The 20,091-nt window shown below is 31.8% G+C and overlaps 1 protein-coding gene across 28 annotated transcripts in view; it reads left to right on the forward strand.

The window, feature by feature from the left end:
• Rbp6 (RNA-binding protein 6) overlaps positions 1-20,091 on the forward strand; it is a 456,688-nt gene that overhangs the window by 212,515 nt on the left and 224,082 nt on the right. For all 28 annotated transcript variants that reach the window (XM_088224410.1, XM_088224415.1, XM_088224421.1 and 25 more), the window contains one exon: positions 7,431-7,523. In XM_088224410.1, the coding sequence (XP_088080536.1) occupies positions 7,431-7,523 (93 nt within the window). The remainder of the gene's footprint in view (positions 1-7,430; positions 7,524-20,091) is intronic.

Consider the following 20,091-nt stretch of genomic DNA (forward strand, 5'->3'; position numbering starts at 1 on the left):
CCTGAAAAAAGCGCCCCGTTCGGCATAACTTGGCGGCCGATTATCGTGTTTGCCCTTTCGTTTTGGGAAAACGTGAATTCGTTTGTTTATCCCTTGTTAACGGTGTGATTTCTGTTTACATGTTCGGATGTTCTATTTTCTATTCATCTTTTACGTATACCCCTGACACTTTGGTAGTTAATCTTTTACCTTCCTGGAAATACGTACGCAAAACTAAGTTATGCATTAAAATGGCATTTCTGCCATATTTTGAAGCGTTTTTTTCATTCCTATTTCATTGTTAAGGGAAAAGTATAATTTTCTTGCATAAAAGTCGAAATGACATTTCGCAATATCAAAAACGGTTTAATTTGTAAGCACTCTTCCCGCGAATGAATTACCTTTGAAATGTATAAAGACCGGAGGTTTTATTATTTCCTTTCAAAGTAAGAGCCCCGTATCACTTTGAAACATTTCTACTCGCCGAAAATTTTATGTATACAGAATTCAAATTTCAAAAGTATAAAAAGTGTAAAAAAATTCACCCTCATATTTTATTTAATAACGTAAATGAAACTCCCTAAAGGACACATTTCTACGGCGATGCCGCACTGCCCCGAATATTCTGATTCCGGACAAAAAAGTGTCAGAAATTAAAATAACGAATCGCGAAAATATCATTTTTTCCCGGCGGTATGGGATTAGCCTCGGTAGCGAGAGCTGGGGGAAGAAACTCCACTCTCCTCCCCCTCACCCAGCATAGGTCCTCCGCCTAATGGTAACATTTACATTCGACTCGCACTCATATATTTTTTCCCGCAAATGCGTAAATGTAGATTTTTATTCCAAAAGTCCGCCGCGCGAAGTGCCTCAGGTCTTGACACACGCCGCCGTGTCGGAAGGTGTCAGGTGAGCTTTAAATTATTGTATTACGAGCTCGTAAATCGTAAATGTCATATTTTCCAATCATGATACATACTACTGTTTGTTAAATACTAGGACGGTACGGTTCATTTATCGAAATTACGACTACAATAGCGAAATGTAATCATTTGACTAACGATAGTTTAAAAACTATTTTGTTTTACTCCAAATCAAGCTAACTGAAATATTAAAAAAAAAAAAAAAAAAAACAAAAATTAAACGAAAAGAAATTTAACACAAATCAAGTTCAGCGATTAAAACATAACATGATCTAAATATATCTATAATACAATAAATATGACACAATTGCCGTACACTATTATGGCTTGTACTTGTAATCCGTAAATAAGTCCCATTCGTTTTTAAATTGTCAATAGAAAAATATTTTTTTGTAGGCTGCTTTAAAAGAAACAGTGAAAAAAATGTTCGCGCGATTGCTAAAATGACTTCTCGATGTTAATTTGCGGTAAGGAAAATATTTCCGTTAATAACGAATTCTTGGTTTTCCACAAACAACATTATCGCTTAGAAAACATTTCTAAATACAACAAATGTGTTTTTCGACAGAATACTTTCGGTGTTTCCCTTTCATTTTTTATCCCTCGTAGAAATTTGCGCTTAGAAAATAACTCATAGCGGTTTCCATGGAGCAGGATCATAGGCTTTACAACTTTCGGGTCCGCTACCACAAAAACTCTTGGGACCACACGTTTCAATTATATACATTTTAATGTAATGAAAATCTCGAACTAAACATTCACATTCACATAGGTAAATATTTGTAGCTATCTAAATCATATATACGAGTATATTCTCTGCTCACTATCCGTCCTTGAATCCATTACTTCGGAATTAATTTTGGTATTTTAAAAAAAAATTTTTACTAAATAATATAGTTACATAAAATGATACATGTTTAATTTTCTATTACAATCTACTTTTATATATTAAGGTTATATTGAACTGTAAATGTAAAAAATTAAACCTAGTGCATTTTTCTTTTATAACTTTATTTCAATTATTTCAGTTTGCTTAGACATGCGTCAAAAATCCATTGCTGTGTTTCTAGACTTATCAAAAGCATTTTTCACCGTCTTCCATAAAAAAACTAATGTACAGACTCAAAGAATCGGTATAACTACAAAGGAATTACAGTGCTTTAAATGCTTTTTAAGCAAAATAACTCAAGATACAATAATTAGGCAACCCAACAACTAAGGTTCTACTAACAGTGTAAATCAACATTTTACTCACAATGTCTCACAAGAAAGTTACTGGGTCCCATTCTATTCCTTATTTATATTTATTAACTTTGCGAGTTACCGCCACTAAAACAATTGCATTTGCCGATGACACCATGCTATTTTACGAGGCTTACGTAGAATGAAGATTATAAAAAGACTGGTATAAACAAATGGCTTGAAGAGAACTTGTTCTTGTTCTGTCAACGGCCATTCCAAATTAATAATGTACTGGTAATCCACACGTGTTCTGACTTGTCCATGCACTGCATATGCAACAATATTTTTAAAATATATATATATATTTGATACTTGAGAAATTACATTGATAAAAGTCTTGCCGGTAGTTCCCATGTCAATCATATGTATGACGAAAAATTACTTTTATGTTTAAAGCGCTTCGTGGTATAATTAATTGGTCGTTACTTAAAAGTATTTACTTTTCTTTCTTTCAATCAACGGCAACGTATGGTAATATTGGATTTGGAGGCAGCGCTGCTAGCATATTGGATCCAGCCTTTAAGGTGTAAAGTCATACTTACGACAATGAAAAAAGTTCCTTTACGCTACCTATAAAAAGAACTATTTAAAAGCTGTAAAATTTTTGATTTGCGCAGCTATTTGTTAAAGAAGCACTCGTGAACTTCTGGAAATCTAAAGATAAAATAATATAACAACAAAATATACTAACTCAATCTGTGGGAAGAATAAATAACACTGGTCCGATCACTCACTCGAAACTGGCCCAAAGAAACTTTACCTTCCTGACCCCTTAAGAAATGTTTTAATCGTCTTCCGGCAGTCATAAAGCGTTTTAAGGGTGCAGACGTATTTAAGATAGGTATTTCTAATTGGCTGCTACACATCGATGGGGTCTTAATTCATCACTGGCGATTTGGCATTGATTTGGAATTTACAGCTTACGATTGTTTACTGCCACACATGAATAAATATCATGTCAATTAAGGGACAGTTAATAAAATAATGTCTTTATTTGGGCTTGTAATTAAAATTGGAGTATTTTTTAATAGGGCGGATGGAAATGTTACCGTCCGCAACGTATTTTCGAGTCCTTTAAATTGGTTCGAGGGAGAATAACGCAAAGGGCTAACCGAATATCACTCAAGTAAAACGTACACATTATACGTACATAAAATATGTACGCACAATAGACATTTCATGCGGATTTCGCATGCGGTGGTATTTTTTCACTCACAAAACTAAATGCCATTTAATCCAAGAAGTTTTATGGGGAAAAGATGACTGGGCAATTTATCAAGAAAATATACGAGTGAGAATAGCATTTTTTGAAATATAATATCTTATCTAGCGCGAGGCGTTTAAATAGGGAATTTCTAGATTTTTCAAAAATATTATATCGTATCACCCGGAGCAAATGATACGCATTTTACAATTATTCAGCTTTATAATAATTAATGTAGGAAATTTTCAATATTGTAAAATAAATTTCCTCAGGATGTTTGCGGTTCTCTGTCAAATATATACTAAATGAGTACAGTTAGTTGTGACATCTCGCGTAGGCTTCTTATTTGAAACACGGGTTTTAAAAATAAACTCCTTCGCTTGAAGTTACAGAGATGAGCCTTATGTTTTATATTAATTTAGTTTTTCGGGGCACAGGGCACTGGGCACGTTCCTGAAGCTCGTTTATCCCCAATTTCTATTAGTACCTTAAATCTTATTGAATTTCCACTTTGCCGCCTTTTTTCGTCGTTCTCTTTCTCCTGTCTGCTCGCTTTTTTACTTTCGCTTTCCTTTTATTAGCAGTTTTTGTCGATACGCGTTGAAAATTCCTTTGTTCGTCGCTCTCATCGAGATTTGCAAGCAGCCGCCGATACGCTCAGGGTTACTCTCCGAATCAATTAAAAGGATTTCCTCATCTCGGTGATTCGGGGGTATTATAGCCCGGCAATATATTTCGATCGGTCTTCTTCCCGGGAAAAAACACAATCAGTGTTCCTTTTATTTACATAATAAAAATTGATCCCTTCGCAGTCTTCTTATTTGCGCAGAAAATGAGAGCTTAATAGAAAAGTGGCTGGTTCTACAAAAACAACTTCCAATCAAGAAAAAATCTCGTAAAGAAAATTTTATATTAACTTTCTTCTTCCACGTAGCATTTGATTAAAAAAATCCTCCGCATAAAGCAAAACTTTTATTATATTCCTCATAGTTAATGTGTGTTTAAACTTTTACTCATTTATCCTTGAGAATGAACAATTTTTAATTTTAGGATTTATATTATGATGAATGCAAAAATGTAATTTTCTGATAATATATAGCTGTTTGGCAATAAATCTCTTCCGCCCTGTAAAGTCCTGTGTCCGAACGCATCCAATCCGCCTCGGGAACTACCGCTAGATTTATGAGCAGTTGAGTGAGCCAGTGATGGCTATCACATTTCATTCCATGCTAATCAACATTAAAAATACATTAAGTTTAAGGTTGCCGATCCCACCCTTGAACTAATGAATGCTTTGAGAATGGAATAACTAAGGCAGGGCGAATCATACAGCGGTTAGGGTGAAATCTCTTTAAAAACAAACAATAGATTTAAGTTATTAAAGTTCTCGACGTGCTATATAACAAAATCACCTCTTTTACTAATATAAAAGTTATTTTGAATCGCTTAAATGAGTATTTTTTACCCAATTCTGTTAAAACATCTAAAAAAATGACAAGTTAAATCGTTTTAAAAATACACACTATTTAGAATATTTATAAATGTGTTCACCTTCAAAGAAGTTTTTGTAAATGAATAACTGAATAACTTATAAAGCAGGTATGTTAGAATCTTTACAAATATTTTCCAGGTTCAGAAAGTCTTTTCTTTGGGAAACGGAAGATACTTCAGTGGATAAAAATAATTAAGGATATTGTTGGTCTCGATCTGTATTAACAATTAAACTGCGATTCAAACAAAAATCTCCTCCTTGTAAAATAATATCCGCGCTTCGTTAGACACTGAGATTTTATATAAAATACTTTTAGACAGAAGAAAAAAGAGATTAGGCTTCCCACAAATGAACCCTCATTTCGTTTTCAAATGGTCATTATCAATCACAAAAGCCCTCTGTCATTCACAGTGATAGCAATTCTTTTCAACTTGTTTCAACGCCGCAAACATCTGTGCTTTTAGAAAAATGAAAAATTCTTATTAATGTTTTTAATTAATAATTATTCTCGGATTCCAGCCTCAATTATTTCTCGTTTTTCTTTAATAAGTCTTAGAACATTATACTCACCTTAAAACGCAAACTGACTTTAATGTATATTTTCATGTCGCTTTATTTTAAATAGGCGTCTCGAGTTGGTAAAAAAATGAAATATAATTTTTGTTTAACTTGGAATTAGGCCTTTACTTTAATCCCTCATTCCTTGTTACCTGGAGTGTAAATATTTCAATGGTTCCGTAGTATATTTTCGAGAGATGTCTGCTGTCGATCTCGGGAATTCTCCTCCCTCTCCGTTTGAAACAACCCCGTTTCAGTTTGCGGAGACGACTTAATTTTAATCCGAACTTCTTAAATACCTGTAATTTCCTTCAAGCATCCAGCGGCAGCGTCCGTAGTCGCGGTTAATTGTTTGACTCCCCGACAACTTGCTCGGAGGTGATATAAACCCTGGCCTCTGAATTCAGAAAAGAAAACTTTTTCCCTACCCGCTATATAAGGACTGCATAATGAATGAACGGTAATTATTCTTACGTCCCCTTCTCCTCTGTCCGCCTTTATTTTCTCCAACCCCCCTTGCCCTGCCCTCGCCCGCTAGTTTTTATTGCGCCTTCGGTGATTCGAGTATGCAAAACGCGAAGCGCGCTCGCTTTTATTGTGGATTTGCGAGCGTTTACTTTTACGCAGTAAAAAGACCATAATATTTTTCGCCCTGTTGAAAACTGCTTTCGGCCAACATTATCTTCTTCGATGTTAATGACACTATTCCCGATCTATACTTCGTCACATTAGAAGACGTTACAAGCAGTTTACGACGCATTCTTTCTGATACTTGTAGTTCATTGCGGCTTGTCGTTTTACGGTTTTACAACTGGACTTAAAAAGAAGTTGCAGTCGTAAAGAGTATGAAGCATTTGAGACTCGCTTATTTTTTAATAGTCAAACGATTGACAATATATTGACATAAGGCCAATGTCACAATCAATTCCATAAAGGTCCAAATAATTTAATTAGATTCCGAAAGAGTCAGAATTTATATTATTATAGTGGAATAACGTGGTCACAGTATTATTTCATCATTCAAATTTTATGCCCCAATGTCCAAAATGTGTAGATTAGTCAATTCATCACATGACTTGGAATTTTTTAGGATAGATCTTCCGGATTTTCGTAGATCTCTTCGTGACTAAACAGTGTGGGATGAAGTTGGATTGACATGGTTAAGCTCAAAGTTTTAGGTCTTTCGTTTTTTTAATATATTGTATACAATTATTGTTTTGCCCTTGTTTGTCTTTGCTAAATAGTTTTATGTTCTTTTTATTCAGTTTCTTGCATTTATGTTTTTTCATGTAACTGTTGTAATTGGCTTAGGCCGTATATACAATAAATAAATATTCTAGATTTAAATTCGTTGCAACAGATAGTATAAAAAAAAATTCGAAAAGGAAATACAGTAAATGCATTTACAGAATTTATGACCTTTGGCTGGTTTAAGTGTCTGGTCTGGTCATAAGCCCTGTAAATGCCTAGACTCCCATGTTCCCTTCTCAAAAATGTTTTCCCTCTCTGTTGCAAACAAATTTATTTATAAACAACTCCTTGAGGAGAAAATCCAGCTAGTCTGCAAGCATTTTGACATACTCAAAACTTATTCTAGAGTCCAGACTTAACACGAAATTTTCTAACAAGTCGGGCCATCAAAATCAAAAATTGTGCTACGGTAAAATGGTGTATTGTTTGTTTTAAATAAAATATATTTGTAACTCAAATAACTGATTCGTATTATTTTTATTATACAGTTATGTTAATAAAAAAAACAGTCAATTTTCCTTTAAGGTTTCGACTTCTTTTGATTATGTGTCAATTTGCCTCATAAATTTTATTTTATAAAAAAAATAGTTTACTATAATATATATATAATATAAAAAAAAATATGCAACGCATTGCTTCGTAATGAAACAATTCGCAAAATATGTGTTTTTCGATTAAATTGGAGTTGGGTCTATTATTTTATTCCACACATTAGTAATGATTAATATGCCTGATTTATAAACTTCTGTATCTGACTGTAATGTTTTTAATGACTTTTCAGATGGTTACCAGGACAAAGAAAATCTTCGTAGGTGGGCTGTCGGCTCCCACAACGTTGGAAGATGTTAAGAACTACTTTGAGCAGTTTGGACCGGTAAGTTTGCATTATTGTTTACGCTTTTACGCGTTTATTGTTTTAGATGAACAAACAAAAGAAAGTTTATCTTTGCCTCGCACGCCGTCTCAAGAACTTTTGTATATCTTTTGCGAGTATTATTTTTGTTTCATTTCAACTAATTACACGCAAAATTACGAAGAAGTACCAACTAACCGACTTCTAGAAATGTAGTAACAGAGAATAAAATATAATTTTTCAACTAACAGTTTTACTACAACTTATTGTTTTATTACAACTAACAGGTTTTCCCGCATTTTTGCATTTTCTCAAATAATGCACACTTATTATTTTTTATTTGTTAATCCACTTTAAAGTCTTCCCTTGTTTTTATTGGCTTCTACGTCTAGTAAAATATGCATTATAAATTAAACAATCTCATCTTTACTGTGCAAACTATTTTCTTCTTCTTTATCAAATCCGCTCCTAAGTGGAGCATGTGGACATTACCAGTTGCCTCCGGGAGACCCTATCGCCAGCTAGCACTCTCGCCTTCTCCACGTTAATCCAGTGCCCCTTAGTTCCACCGAATAAAATCAGGGCTGCGTGAGCTCGCGGGTTTAAAGGCAACTTGAGTTAAGATTCTCCTGAGGCATGCGTACCATTAATTGATTAAATTGATTATTTAAAAAATAATTGCTCGCTGTCAGTTTGAGGAGTTATTCAATAATTAATAAAAACAAAATTATATTTCCGTCTACTCTGAAAAAAATTAGAAGTAGATGCTCGGAAAAATTAATATTTTATTCTTCCACCCACTCTTTTACCCAAAATATTTTTCTATTTTTTACAAAGTTGTATTTAGAAAAATACGTCCTTGAACACCTTTTACTTCGAAGAACCCGAAAATCTTCTATCACTTTATCCTCTTTCTACCTTTTCCAAACAGTAAGCAACGCGGAGCTTAATTACGAAGTTTTCCGATAAAGGTTTTTTGCCAATCTCGAGCGTTGCGCAGATGGAGATACTTACACATATTGGGGAAGAAAATCCCCAATAAAAGTACCCTAATCTTCAATAATTATTGTGGTCTACTTCCATCCCTTTTTTGGGTTCTGATTTTTACCAACATCGCTTTATCTTCCCAAAGTTTCCGATTTCCTCTTCATTGTCTCAGTTTATAATCAAACCTTTCTTTCTGTTCAAGACCAAGACTTTTTCGTGGAAAGGTATTTTTCTCACATATATTATGTTAGAGAACAAATTAGTCCTTTCTTTGTAAATTATAATATTCAATAAGAGAGATTTTGAAATTCATACGCTACTCCGGATTTTTATCAATTTTTATTTTTGTTCAATTATCAATGAAAAACTACTGAATCAATTACATTCAAAACGCATTTAAAACTTGTTTATTTATTATGAAATCTTCTATGTGGAAATATCGAGATATTATTTTTTTTAAATGTAGTGTTTGAAATCAGTATTGTTTGTGAACAAATCCGTTGCGTTTAGTATTTCTTTAAAAATATATATTAATGGTTATTTTATTTAATTATTGACTCCTGCGTTTTTCGTTAAATTTAAATGATTTCTTATGTATTAACATATACTTTACAACAAAAATAATATTTTTTTATCAATATTCCTACAGAGATGAGGTAGAATTTTTTTCAAATTCAGGATTATCGATATTCGAGCGTTTACAGGGCTTATGACCTGTCATTGGCTGGGTTGAGTGGCCACTTTACGTTTTACAACATTCCCAATGACAGGTCATAAGCCCTGTAAACGCTCGAATATCGATAATCCTGAATTTGAAAAAAATTCTACCTCATCTCTGTAGGAATATTGATAAAAAAATATATACTTACTCCCCCTCGGGAGAAATCCAGATTTGTGTATATACAAAAAATACACATACCAAAAAAAAAATAATGTTGTACAATAATAATAGCTTGCTTATCATTGCAGTGACTTATTATTCATGCTATCATCATTATATAATATACAAAGTACATTATATTTCACCGATATCGTGACAGATAAATATACTTGAACTATGAAACATCCAGTCTTAGACGTGTCTTAGAATAAGTGAAATTATTTCCTGGTTATTTAAAAAGTATAGATCAAAGTATCACATAATTAAAAATTATAATCCAAAAAAGGGGTTACCACAAAGTTTTATTAAGAGTGCGATTTTGCAGTGACTGTCAAGTCGTGAAAGTGAAGCACTCAACAATTGGGTGTGAAAAAATAAATGCAAGTGTTCTTCGGGAAAATTTTCACGTTTTTACTATGTCCGGTTGGCGAGAACGGGAATTTTTCCCTCGCTGGTTAATAATGGCTGGATTAGGGGCACGGGTTCCTCTGCAGGGCCGCGGCGGTAATGGTCCGGCCGACAAATTCCGTTTCAATTTGCCGGTTTTAAAAATAGTTAGGTGCGCGCTGAGGGCATTAATAATTTTAATCGCCAAAAACTCCGGCGGCGGCTTACGTGCAAATTAAATCCTACTTTATTACTCACTACTTAAAACTGAGAAATGGTTCCACATGCCCACAACTTATGCACTGAAGAACCGAACTATTAAGAGCATTTTCAGCAGTTTTCTCATAAAGAGGGAAATAGAAAAATCTAATTTATATATTTTTAAAGATACAAAAAAGAATACCAGTTTTTGTATTTTTTTTAGTTACAGTTACTCTGACAGGTTTTCATCAAAATAATTACCTTAAACGTGTTCACAATTATTTTTTTATTACAATATTTTGAGTTTATCCAAATGTTTGTAGTACAAAACTAGATTTCACCCTCTAGGGAGTCACCAAGGTTATGTCATTGGCTGGTTTAATTGGCCACTTTACACACTGTGTAACATTCACCGTTTTGTCTATGTTTGAACATCCATATTTCTTCAATTTATCCATCTGTTGATTTTAGTAAAATTACCACTTAAACCAGGTAATGACAGGTCATAATTCTATAAATTCCCTTTTCTAAAATGTTTTCTATTCTTGTTGTGATTTGTTAAGTATTTTTTCCTTTTTTAAATCTTAGATTTAAACGAAATAACGTCATTATCACTACCATTAAGTTAAGATTTTTCTCATCTCTGTCCAAAATTTTTATGTATTTCTCTAAATTCTGGTGTAAAATCATAGTTCTTTTAGATTTTTTTTTGATTCAATAATGTATTTTATATGTACAATTAACTATACCTTCGTACATAAGAATGCTTCTTGTCAAAATATTCATGCGGTTTCAATAAAGTTTCTAGTTATATGATATATTAAATGAAGACTATCAATGAAGATGTATAAATTGTTACAAGATTTCTTCTGATATTATAAACAATACTTTGCGTGCTACTTTACAAGCCACGATTTCTCTTTCAGGTTAAAAAAATGTTTTCTTAAAACTTCTAATTTGTATCTCTATTGTTTACAATTCAAGTTGAGTTTTGTATTATTTCATCGAAGATATTTTCTTTCAATAAAGTGAGTGTCCCTTTATTGCACAATCAGTCTTCTTAATAACGCTTTTGGAGCTATTCCTTTTCACTTCCTTTAGATTTTTCACAAACACCACGGACCGTAACGCCTCCCTTTTTTCTTTATAAAATGATGCCAATATCATATCTCAAATATTTTAGAACTCATTGCTAAAGGAACGAGAGAATATCGGATGTATTCTACCGTCCTTTACAAACCCTAAAAACTTTTTCACTGAAAAGAAAGTCACTTCCTACAGCACGCATTTGCGTCAACTTAAACCTTTTGTATTTAAACATCTCGAGAAATTTTACAAAATAAGGTCCTTCATAATCCAACAAATCTATTTTCAATGATAAAAAAGCAATTTTATAAAAAACTTAATTTTAATTCAGAGAAATTTTCATTCTACATAAATGTTCATTACATAACCTCACTTTTGGCAATTTTATTAGTAAGTAATACGTATGTATTTGTCATTTTTTATAATTATCATCATAAATATAAATTAATTAATTTACCACAGTAACATTAAAAATAACAAAATATTTAAGGCGTTTTTTTAAAACAACATATCAAAACTGGATCCTTCGAGCAATAGTTCGATATTATTAAGATATAATTTTCCGATTCCAAACTTTCAAAATTTTCCTTCTTTTAAAAAACACGCACTATCCTGGATTCAAACTTAAGATATGAACTCTTTTTTTCTATGATATATTTTGTTGCTCTTCAATAATAAGGAGTATTTTCTTTTAGTTTATAATTACTTTAAAAAAAAATACCATATAATCTTTTAGAGAATGTTTTATTTTCTCTTTCTTATGACTCTCTGTTTATTATGGGAGCAAAAATTTATTAACATTTTCTTCTGTACCCACAAACAGGCCATGCTATGTGGGATTTTTTTCTTTACTATTTTTACTATTAATATGTATTTCATTGCTTTGTAACTATCCTTTATTTTTTAAATACTCTGTTTAGCCTTTTATGTTTATTGTAAAAACACAAAAAATAAAGATACTTTCCAACAGTAGGAGTATTTGCCTCTTAAACATAATTTTAATGATAGGAAAGATGTCAATCTCCAATGTGATAATGTTCAACTCGAGGCAGGTCGGTTCTGGAAGCCGGAAGGTAAAACAGTCCGTGCTGATGCTGTCGGAGATTAAATATCAGGAACATAAAAATTGATACTCTCTAAAATGGCTGAGTTCTCAATAAAACCTCTTATTAGTCTGAAAAATGGGTCAGTTTGAACCCGTCCCTTTAAAGTTGCAAACTATTGGTCCCAAGCATGCACAAGAGGAATACAGTGGGATAAAGCCATGGATAACTACTATACTCCCCCACGTAGAGATACCTCAGATTTTTTAACCATCCCCAACATGAACGAATATCTCATATAATACTACTTTTATACCCCTATCCGCATCTGATAGTGCACAGAACACGTAATGTCATTTTAACACAAAATGCAGCAATCGTCTGTTACATAAAGGTTAGGTGTCTTACGGGCCAGGTACCAGTACAGAGATATTTAAATATTTCTCTGCACCTTTAAAACATTTTTTTCACATCAGCTTTACTAGAAATTAAATGATGATAATAAAACTCCTAGCTCTATTGTAGGATTAAATAAATTGCATGCATTCTATGATTTAGATTTTCAAAATATTGTTGATTGAATGTTTTCAAATTTAAAAATATTATTTTTGAATTATCTGTTTTACACAAGGGCCGCCGAAATAAATCTGAAAAAAGCTAGTAATTTATCTCTGAATAGGCGCAAGAAGCGTTTCAGTCTCTCTGCTTACCTCTAAAGAGGAATGCCGAATGTTAGTAGTAGTTGTCAATGTCAGGGTATAGTTTTAAAACAATTTTTCTCGCCACTTGGGATGCGTCAACAAGGTAACATCTACGGCATTGCCAACGTTTTGTACCTATGCCTATGTACGTATGAGGCAACAGCTGAATACAAACTAGCGTGAAAACAATACCCCGGTCAAAATGAGAGGTTTCCATAACACCGCTACCCCCAGAATATAAATGAACCCCACGATATTGATTTTGCGGACATAACAAGTGATATTTTTCATACATTTATATATATATATCAACATAAGGCTCTTGGTTTCATAGAAAAAGGAATGCGTTTTATTTTGCAATATGTCTGTACCTATTTGTATGTTTATAAAAAAAAAGAATATATATTTTTTAAAAAGATATTAGCGTTCTTTTAAATTATCTCAATATTCTTATTTTGGTGGCCATTTTCAACGATTTGTAAATAACTCATTATTATAAAATGAAAATCAAGTTGGGGTAGAGTGGGGTTCAAACCTCGGACATCTCATCCATTAGTCCGCAACACTAGCCACGGGACCACAACCCGGTATGTGTAATGCTATTTTTTTATTTACTAATAAAACTTTAGTGCCACCTCCATTGACAGGCGTCAAAAGTCGGTGTCAGATAATCTTTTTTAAAACATTTTCTCTTTTTAAAAACAGTTTAAATCTGTGCTGGAAAATGAAACTATGGTAATGTGAAAAAAAGATATCGAAAACTACAGATCAAAAAGCTTACTCAGCGTATCATACAAACATACAACAAAAATTATAACAAAACCTTTGACATTAAAATTCAACTTCCACTATCTTGTGAATCAAGCAAGATTCCAAAAAGGATATAGTACTATTGATCATATGTATACTGTTCGTTCACAAATAGAAAAGAGAGCAGAATATAATTTACCACTTTGTTAGGGTATGTAGACTACCAGAAAGCTTTAGTGTCCATCGAAACATTGGATATAATGGCAGGTATAGTACCAGGCACGTTTTGACTCAAGATGTACATTCCTTATAAAAAATCCGTTCAAATGTTCAACTTATAATCCAGGACTTTCAACGAGGACTGGTTGATTCACAAGATGCAGGTCAAAAGATGAATCCGACTGAGACGCACAATATCCCCAATTTTTTTTATATTGGCACTTTAATATATTTTCAATAAGCTAAATTTGTAAAATAAAGGAATCTGCATTGACGGAAAAATACCTAAACCATGTACGTTTTGTTTATTGTATTTTGCTTTCAAACAGTAAGCCGGAGGAATTAACCAAAATGCTAAAAGAGTTGAACGAGTTGTCCAAGTACGTGGACCTGAGTATGAATCTGGCAAAGATTAAGGTGATGGGGGAAGAATATTTTAAATGAGAGTTGAAGGTATTAAAATAAAAAATCGGACAAGACCGAGAAACCAGACTGCAGAGATTAAAAAAGGAATTGAGCGGCGTTTGGAAAAATGATATATGCTAAACAAAACTGGAAAATACCTATCAAGCGAATGAGAAAAGCAAATGAAGCATGTGTGCTGTCGGTTGTTACGTATGGCCTAAAAATCGTCACACTATCCAAACAAAGCGTCTAGAAACTACAAATGATACAAAGAGCCATTTTTTTCCGATCGGAAAATAATTGAGAAACGGAGTCAGAAACGAAGGGATAAGAAGAAAAACAAAAATTACTGACCACATTCACATTCATAAGCCTGTTGACGCGAAGACCTCGAACAACAAAAAGAATTGCAGGGCAACCACAACTAAGGTGAAGAGATGACCAAGGACAGCAGGTCGGTATGACCTGGATGCAGCCTGCGCAGAACAAGGTGACATGGAAGCGAATGAATAATTGAATGCCGATTTTTATTGGTTACAATTATAAGCCTACTATTTCAATCATTTTTTCAACTATATATTTACACTGTGTGTTATTTGAGGTGTAGTATTTTGAAAAAGTGAATCTTTTTTTGGATCACCATGATTCTTTAAAAATTTTCAAATGTTCAAGCTTTTTGTTTTTATAATATTTTCATTTCGTGTGTAAATAATGTATTTTATTTGATTAATTGAAAATATACCAAAACATATATTTAAATAATATAAATATGAACCTCCGTTTACAACTTACATCAAACAGTTGACGTGCTCAAATAACATAACAATTATTCTTCTCGAATAAATTAAATTATTTTATTTTTACAGTTTTGCTGAAATATGTTAAATTCAACATAATAAATTACTTTAATTGTATGTATTATCTCTGCATTGTTTTAAAATGCGGAATTTTATTTATTATCACGTAATTATTGCCCTAAAGGATCTTATTTGAATGTAAATGGCCTATCCTGTGCTGGAAATATTCGTGGTTTATTGTTAATCTGTATTTCGTATCGCCGGAAGGATCCTGAGGTAGAAATAGGCAAGTCACGCACTTTTGTGGGGGTGAGCACAAATACAATATGCAATTAAGGAGAGCCAGGAAATGGGCAAGATTGACGGCGCAACATAAGTCATTCGAATTTATGTTTCTACATTCTTTATCCACTTTCGTGATGCCTTTTGAAAACGTAATCAGATTTGATACATAAAACATCGGATGAAATTGGAATTATAAATAAACCATAAAACATGTGATAATATGTTCATAAATCAAGTACGTCAAATGAAAAGTTTTGAGTTTTATACAACCGACACTACAGTTAATTATATGTATGTACAAAATGTTCAACAAAATAACAATACTGACAGGTAGAACGGGTAAAAAATAATAGTCTTGTTGTAATAAATAGTATAATATTGGTGAAATACTATATATTATGCTTACCTATTTTTATTACAAATGAAGCATTTTTGTGGCTAACTCAAAAAATGCTTTTATGTAGATTCATGAATTCTGTCCATCGATATAATGAGTTGTAAAAATAAACTGTTGATTGGAGTTTTCTGCCTAGTCTTTTTTTGCACAAAATAGAAGTCTGCAAAAACACTTAATGTTCAATGAACAAAAATAAAAACAAACCTAATAGTAGGTATTATTATTTTATACTTGCGTATTTTTACCTTAAATGAATACTGTTTTTATTTTCAACGTAAAAAAAAGGAATGATTTATTTCCTTGAAGCAAAAGTCGTAATTTTTGCACTTCAATTTTATTTTATTTCAAAATCTATCTACGTATGATACGCCGAAGTTGAATGCGTAAATACGATCGAACCAAAATATACGGACAATATTTCCAAGTAAAGCTTGTGTAATAATAAGGAGGTGTGTGTACACGTGTGTGCATACGTAAAAGTTGACCACAGCCACCGCAAAACATCATAAACTCCATCAAAAACTCGCCCTTCATGTTTGCTTAAAGGATTTTCTCGCTCACATACAAAGAACCTAACCAAACAGTTGCTTCTCCCTTCGCACAAATCTCTACGTAAACTGCGAAACACCTTTCCAAGGACTAAAACAATCAACATTTAATTTTGGCAAACGGTGTGGGTTGAACTTTGTTCGGATTCCCGAATGTTAATTCCTAGAAAAGGTGGGCCGCTCCAACTCTTAGAGTGATGGAGTCGGACGTACTTAATGACAATATATCTGCACAAATGGATACAGTCTTATACCGATTAATAAAATTTTGATTAATGCGTCTTAAACAAAAATGCGTTTGTTCTCGTAGCTTTTATATTCTGATTGAGTAAGAAATTATGCAATTAAATGACTTCTTTCTTAAATATAATTGGTTGTTACATGATGTTGGGTAATAGATAATGTTATGTGTGTGAAATACAACCAGAACCCTGCACGAATGCTCTCTTCTCTCAGGTAAAAATCTTGAACATGAAAGTCGATCAGAGATTATTTTATTAAAGAAATATTTTCGTTGTTATAATACAAACTTTAATATTCTTTTAAATCAATCGAGTAAAATATTTTTTTTAAAAACACTGCAGTAATCATGGTGCTACAGTATTCTGATCATAATTTAACAGTCGAATTACTAAATTATAAAAAAAAATACTTTACATTATAGTGTTTTAAACAATTCGTACCTAAGTTATTTGTAATTGAGTTAAGTATTCTTGACACAACCTTTTATTTAAACAAACAAAAACAATAAAACGGCTTTGATATAAACTGTAATTTTTGCAACATTTCTTTGACAAGAATGTAATTTTATTTAATAATAAAAGTTTTTTCATAAAAAATACACAAAAACGTATGCGGTTGTCAGGTTAGCGTTCTTTTAGAGCAAAATCAACAGCATTCATAATACACTTGTAAACAGAATATGCACATAAAATTTTACTCCGTCCTGGCTGATTCGAGGGGGGTATATATGCACAAGTGCAGGCTAAGTAGACTCGACTTAAAAATTAATTAACCACATGACCCACGTAATCTGCTCTCCCTACATCCCCTCCGACCCTTTCTACCCATCTTCTGAATAGAGGAGCTAGAAAATGCTGCTACATTAAGTACTTTTTAAAAATAGTATCTGCTTTTAAATGTTCACTAAAGCCATGATAGCGTTTTTATTTTTAAAAAATTTCAAATGAAATTAACTTCACATTAAGATTTAAATTACTGATAATCATTTTCAAGTAAAAACATATTGAAGTTATAGTTTACTTTTCCATCACATAAAACTTGTACTTTTAAGTAATCTAATTGATAAAAAAATAAAAAAAATAATTTTATGTAACCACTGGAGACGTGCCGGCCTCTTCGGCAGGTTACTAATTACACTAGCATGCAAAACCCACACAGTAAAACCTTCAACATAAATACACAAAAAAATAAAATCAAGGGGCTGATTGGACCCATTCTTTTAGTAGCTAATACTAACGTGCACGTTGACCAAAACGTTTGACCACAAAATGATTGCTTTCAATATTACTAATATTTCATTAATATTTTCTTTTATCTATCCCAACATACTCATGCAATAAAAATGGATTTTTCAAAATATGCTTGTTAGAAGATGAAAATGAAAACTGGTTAAATATACAAATAAAAGTACTTTTTTTATGAATTGGTGCAAATATTAACTTTATGTATAATTATTAGAATCATTATAAAAACTGTCATTCCGTTACTCATAATACATGCTGCAAGTTTATAAATAACTATAGTGTAAACATTTTATGATTGTTTTTTTTAAATATGATTGTAGATATACCTATAAAAATTTACCAATCACCATATGCTTTTGTTTTTTTTTTTTTATAATCTATATAACATATATAAACATATTTTTTTCTCCTTTTTCGATGAATTTTGAAATTAATACATTTTAGCAGCATCTGCCACTCTACTAGAACTGAATTCATATTCAATAATGCCCAAATCTATTAGCGCTCATTAACTTCAAGGTACCTGGACGAACGACTCGTCAAGTACCTCCGTTCAGTTGCAACAATTCTCGAACGGTATACTCGTATAATGCTATTCTTAATCGACTTCATGTACTCGGCAATAACTATCCTGAGATTGCTGATATATTTAATATGAAATACAGTTTATATAAATCAACTCTTTTTAATTATTTCAAAGATGGTGAACTGTAACTTACATTAGTCAAGCTATAGTTATGGACCTATATTATATTTTTAAAATTTTGATTGCTTTCTCTTTCCCTTTTTTCAAGTTTTTGTATATTTTTATGAACATGTATTATATGTTTTTTGGATTTTTATTTTTAACTTTGAAAAAAATTTAAATATTTTAAACTTAGATTTTGTATTTTTTTGTTCAATGCAATTATGTTTAAAGATATAGGTACCTACCTGTCCTTTTTTCAAAAAAAATCTTTAAAAAAATTAATTTAAAAACATTTTTCGTACTTTTTAATTTTTATATTCCTTTTAATGATTTTTTTTATTCCTTATAATGGCTTTTTATTTTTTAAAACAATATGATAGCATGTTTACTGAATGAAACCATTGTGATATAATATATAAATATAAACTTTTTATGTTTTTTTTTCCTCGTTTATTTACAGTTTATTATTTATAGGGTTTATTTCTACACAGTATGTATTTTTTGTAAAGTAAAAGGCACTACGTGCCTTGAATATTGATAAATAAGTTAGCAAATAAATTTAATTTTACAAAAATAATATTTAAAATAAATATCAGTTAGATGGTACCTTTCTTAAATCTAATTTGAAATATTTCAATTATGATTTTTATCTCCTTTTTCCTGAAAATGTTTGGTATTATATTGATATCGAAACACGCAACGTTGGCTCTGTAATTGCTTTAGTCCTATAGGTTAACTAAAACATTAAAAAAATATTTGTTCAACAATCCAGTTCTTGTCTACAAAAATTTGGACAAACTCAAAATATTGTTAATATTATTTCAAATTAAACTCATTATTTTTAGAAAACACTTAATTGAAATATTTTATGGAACCAGGAGTTTGTTAATCGATCAATATTTCAAAAAGTTAAAAAATTTGTCAAATATGTAAGTTGAATTAAGGTTTTTAAAAGATAATTTTCTTGATTTAACATTATGATGTACATATATTCATCTTTATTGTTTAAAGCTCTCCGTTCATGATTGCATTTTTCCATCAAATACAAGAGAGTAGAAAACTCCAGTGTTGTAAAAAGGAATATAAAATGTGTCCTTCACGTATATGCACTCGCATCCTTACTGATATGCACTTAGATCAAAAATGTTCCCTCCATGTGCCACTCTTCAGGAATACATCGAAGTGTTTGCCTCTAGATTGAAACTCTATTTTACTATTTACATACATAGAACTAAACAAGTTCCCTGAGCTCGTATTAAGGCTTTGTTGGTGTCGACAAGATACGATAAAACGTACACAGCACTATTCCTACATAATGCACTTTTTATTCGTTTGGCGAAAAGATTTACCTTTTACACAATGATTTATACTCGTACAAGAAAATAAAATGTATTTGCTTACTTTCATTTCTTATTTTTCGGGTCATTTAAATTTACTTTCGTTTCGGTTTTTGTAAAGCTCTGTAACAAAGCTTTCAAAGAAGATGTTTAATCTTATTATCAAACATCTGCAACTTTGTTATTATTTGAGTAACCCGCACAATGAAACCCTTATACTTGTTTTATTACGATGATGGGAAAATGGTGTTCATTAAACTGGTTGTTTAAGACACGGTGGCACATTCTCTGAATTCCCACAATATTCTCTAATTACGGAGCGGAACCAATGCTAGGCGAAATTTCCTTCGGATGCAGTATGTTTGAAATAAATTTAAACAGCTTGTAAAAT

This window comes from Micrasema longulum, unplaced genomic scaffold, assembly GCF_059751315.1.
Source record: "Micrasema longulum isolate JH-2025_06_02 unplaced genomic scaffold, ASM5975131v1 h1tg000283l, whole genome shotgun sequence".
NCBI classification, from domain to species: Eukaryota; Metazoa; Arthropoda; class Insecta; order Trichoptera; family Brachycentridae; genus Micrasema; species Micrasema longulum.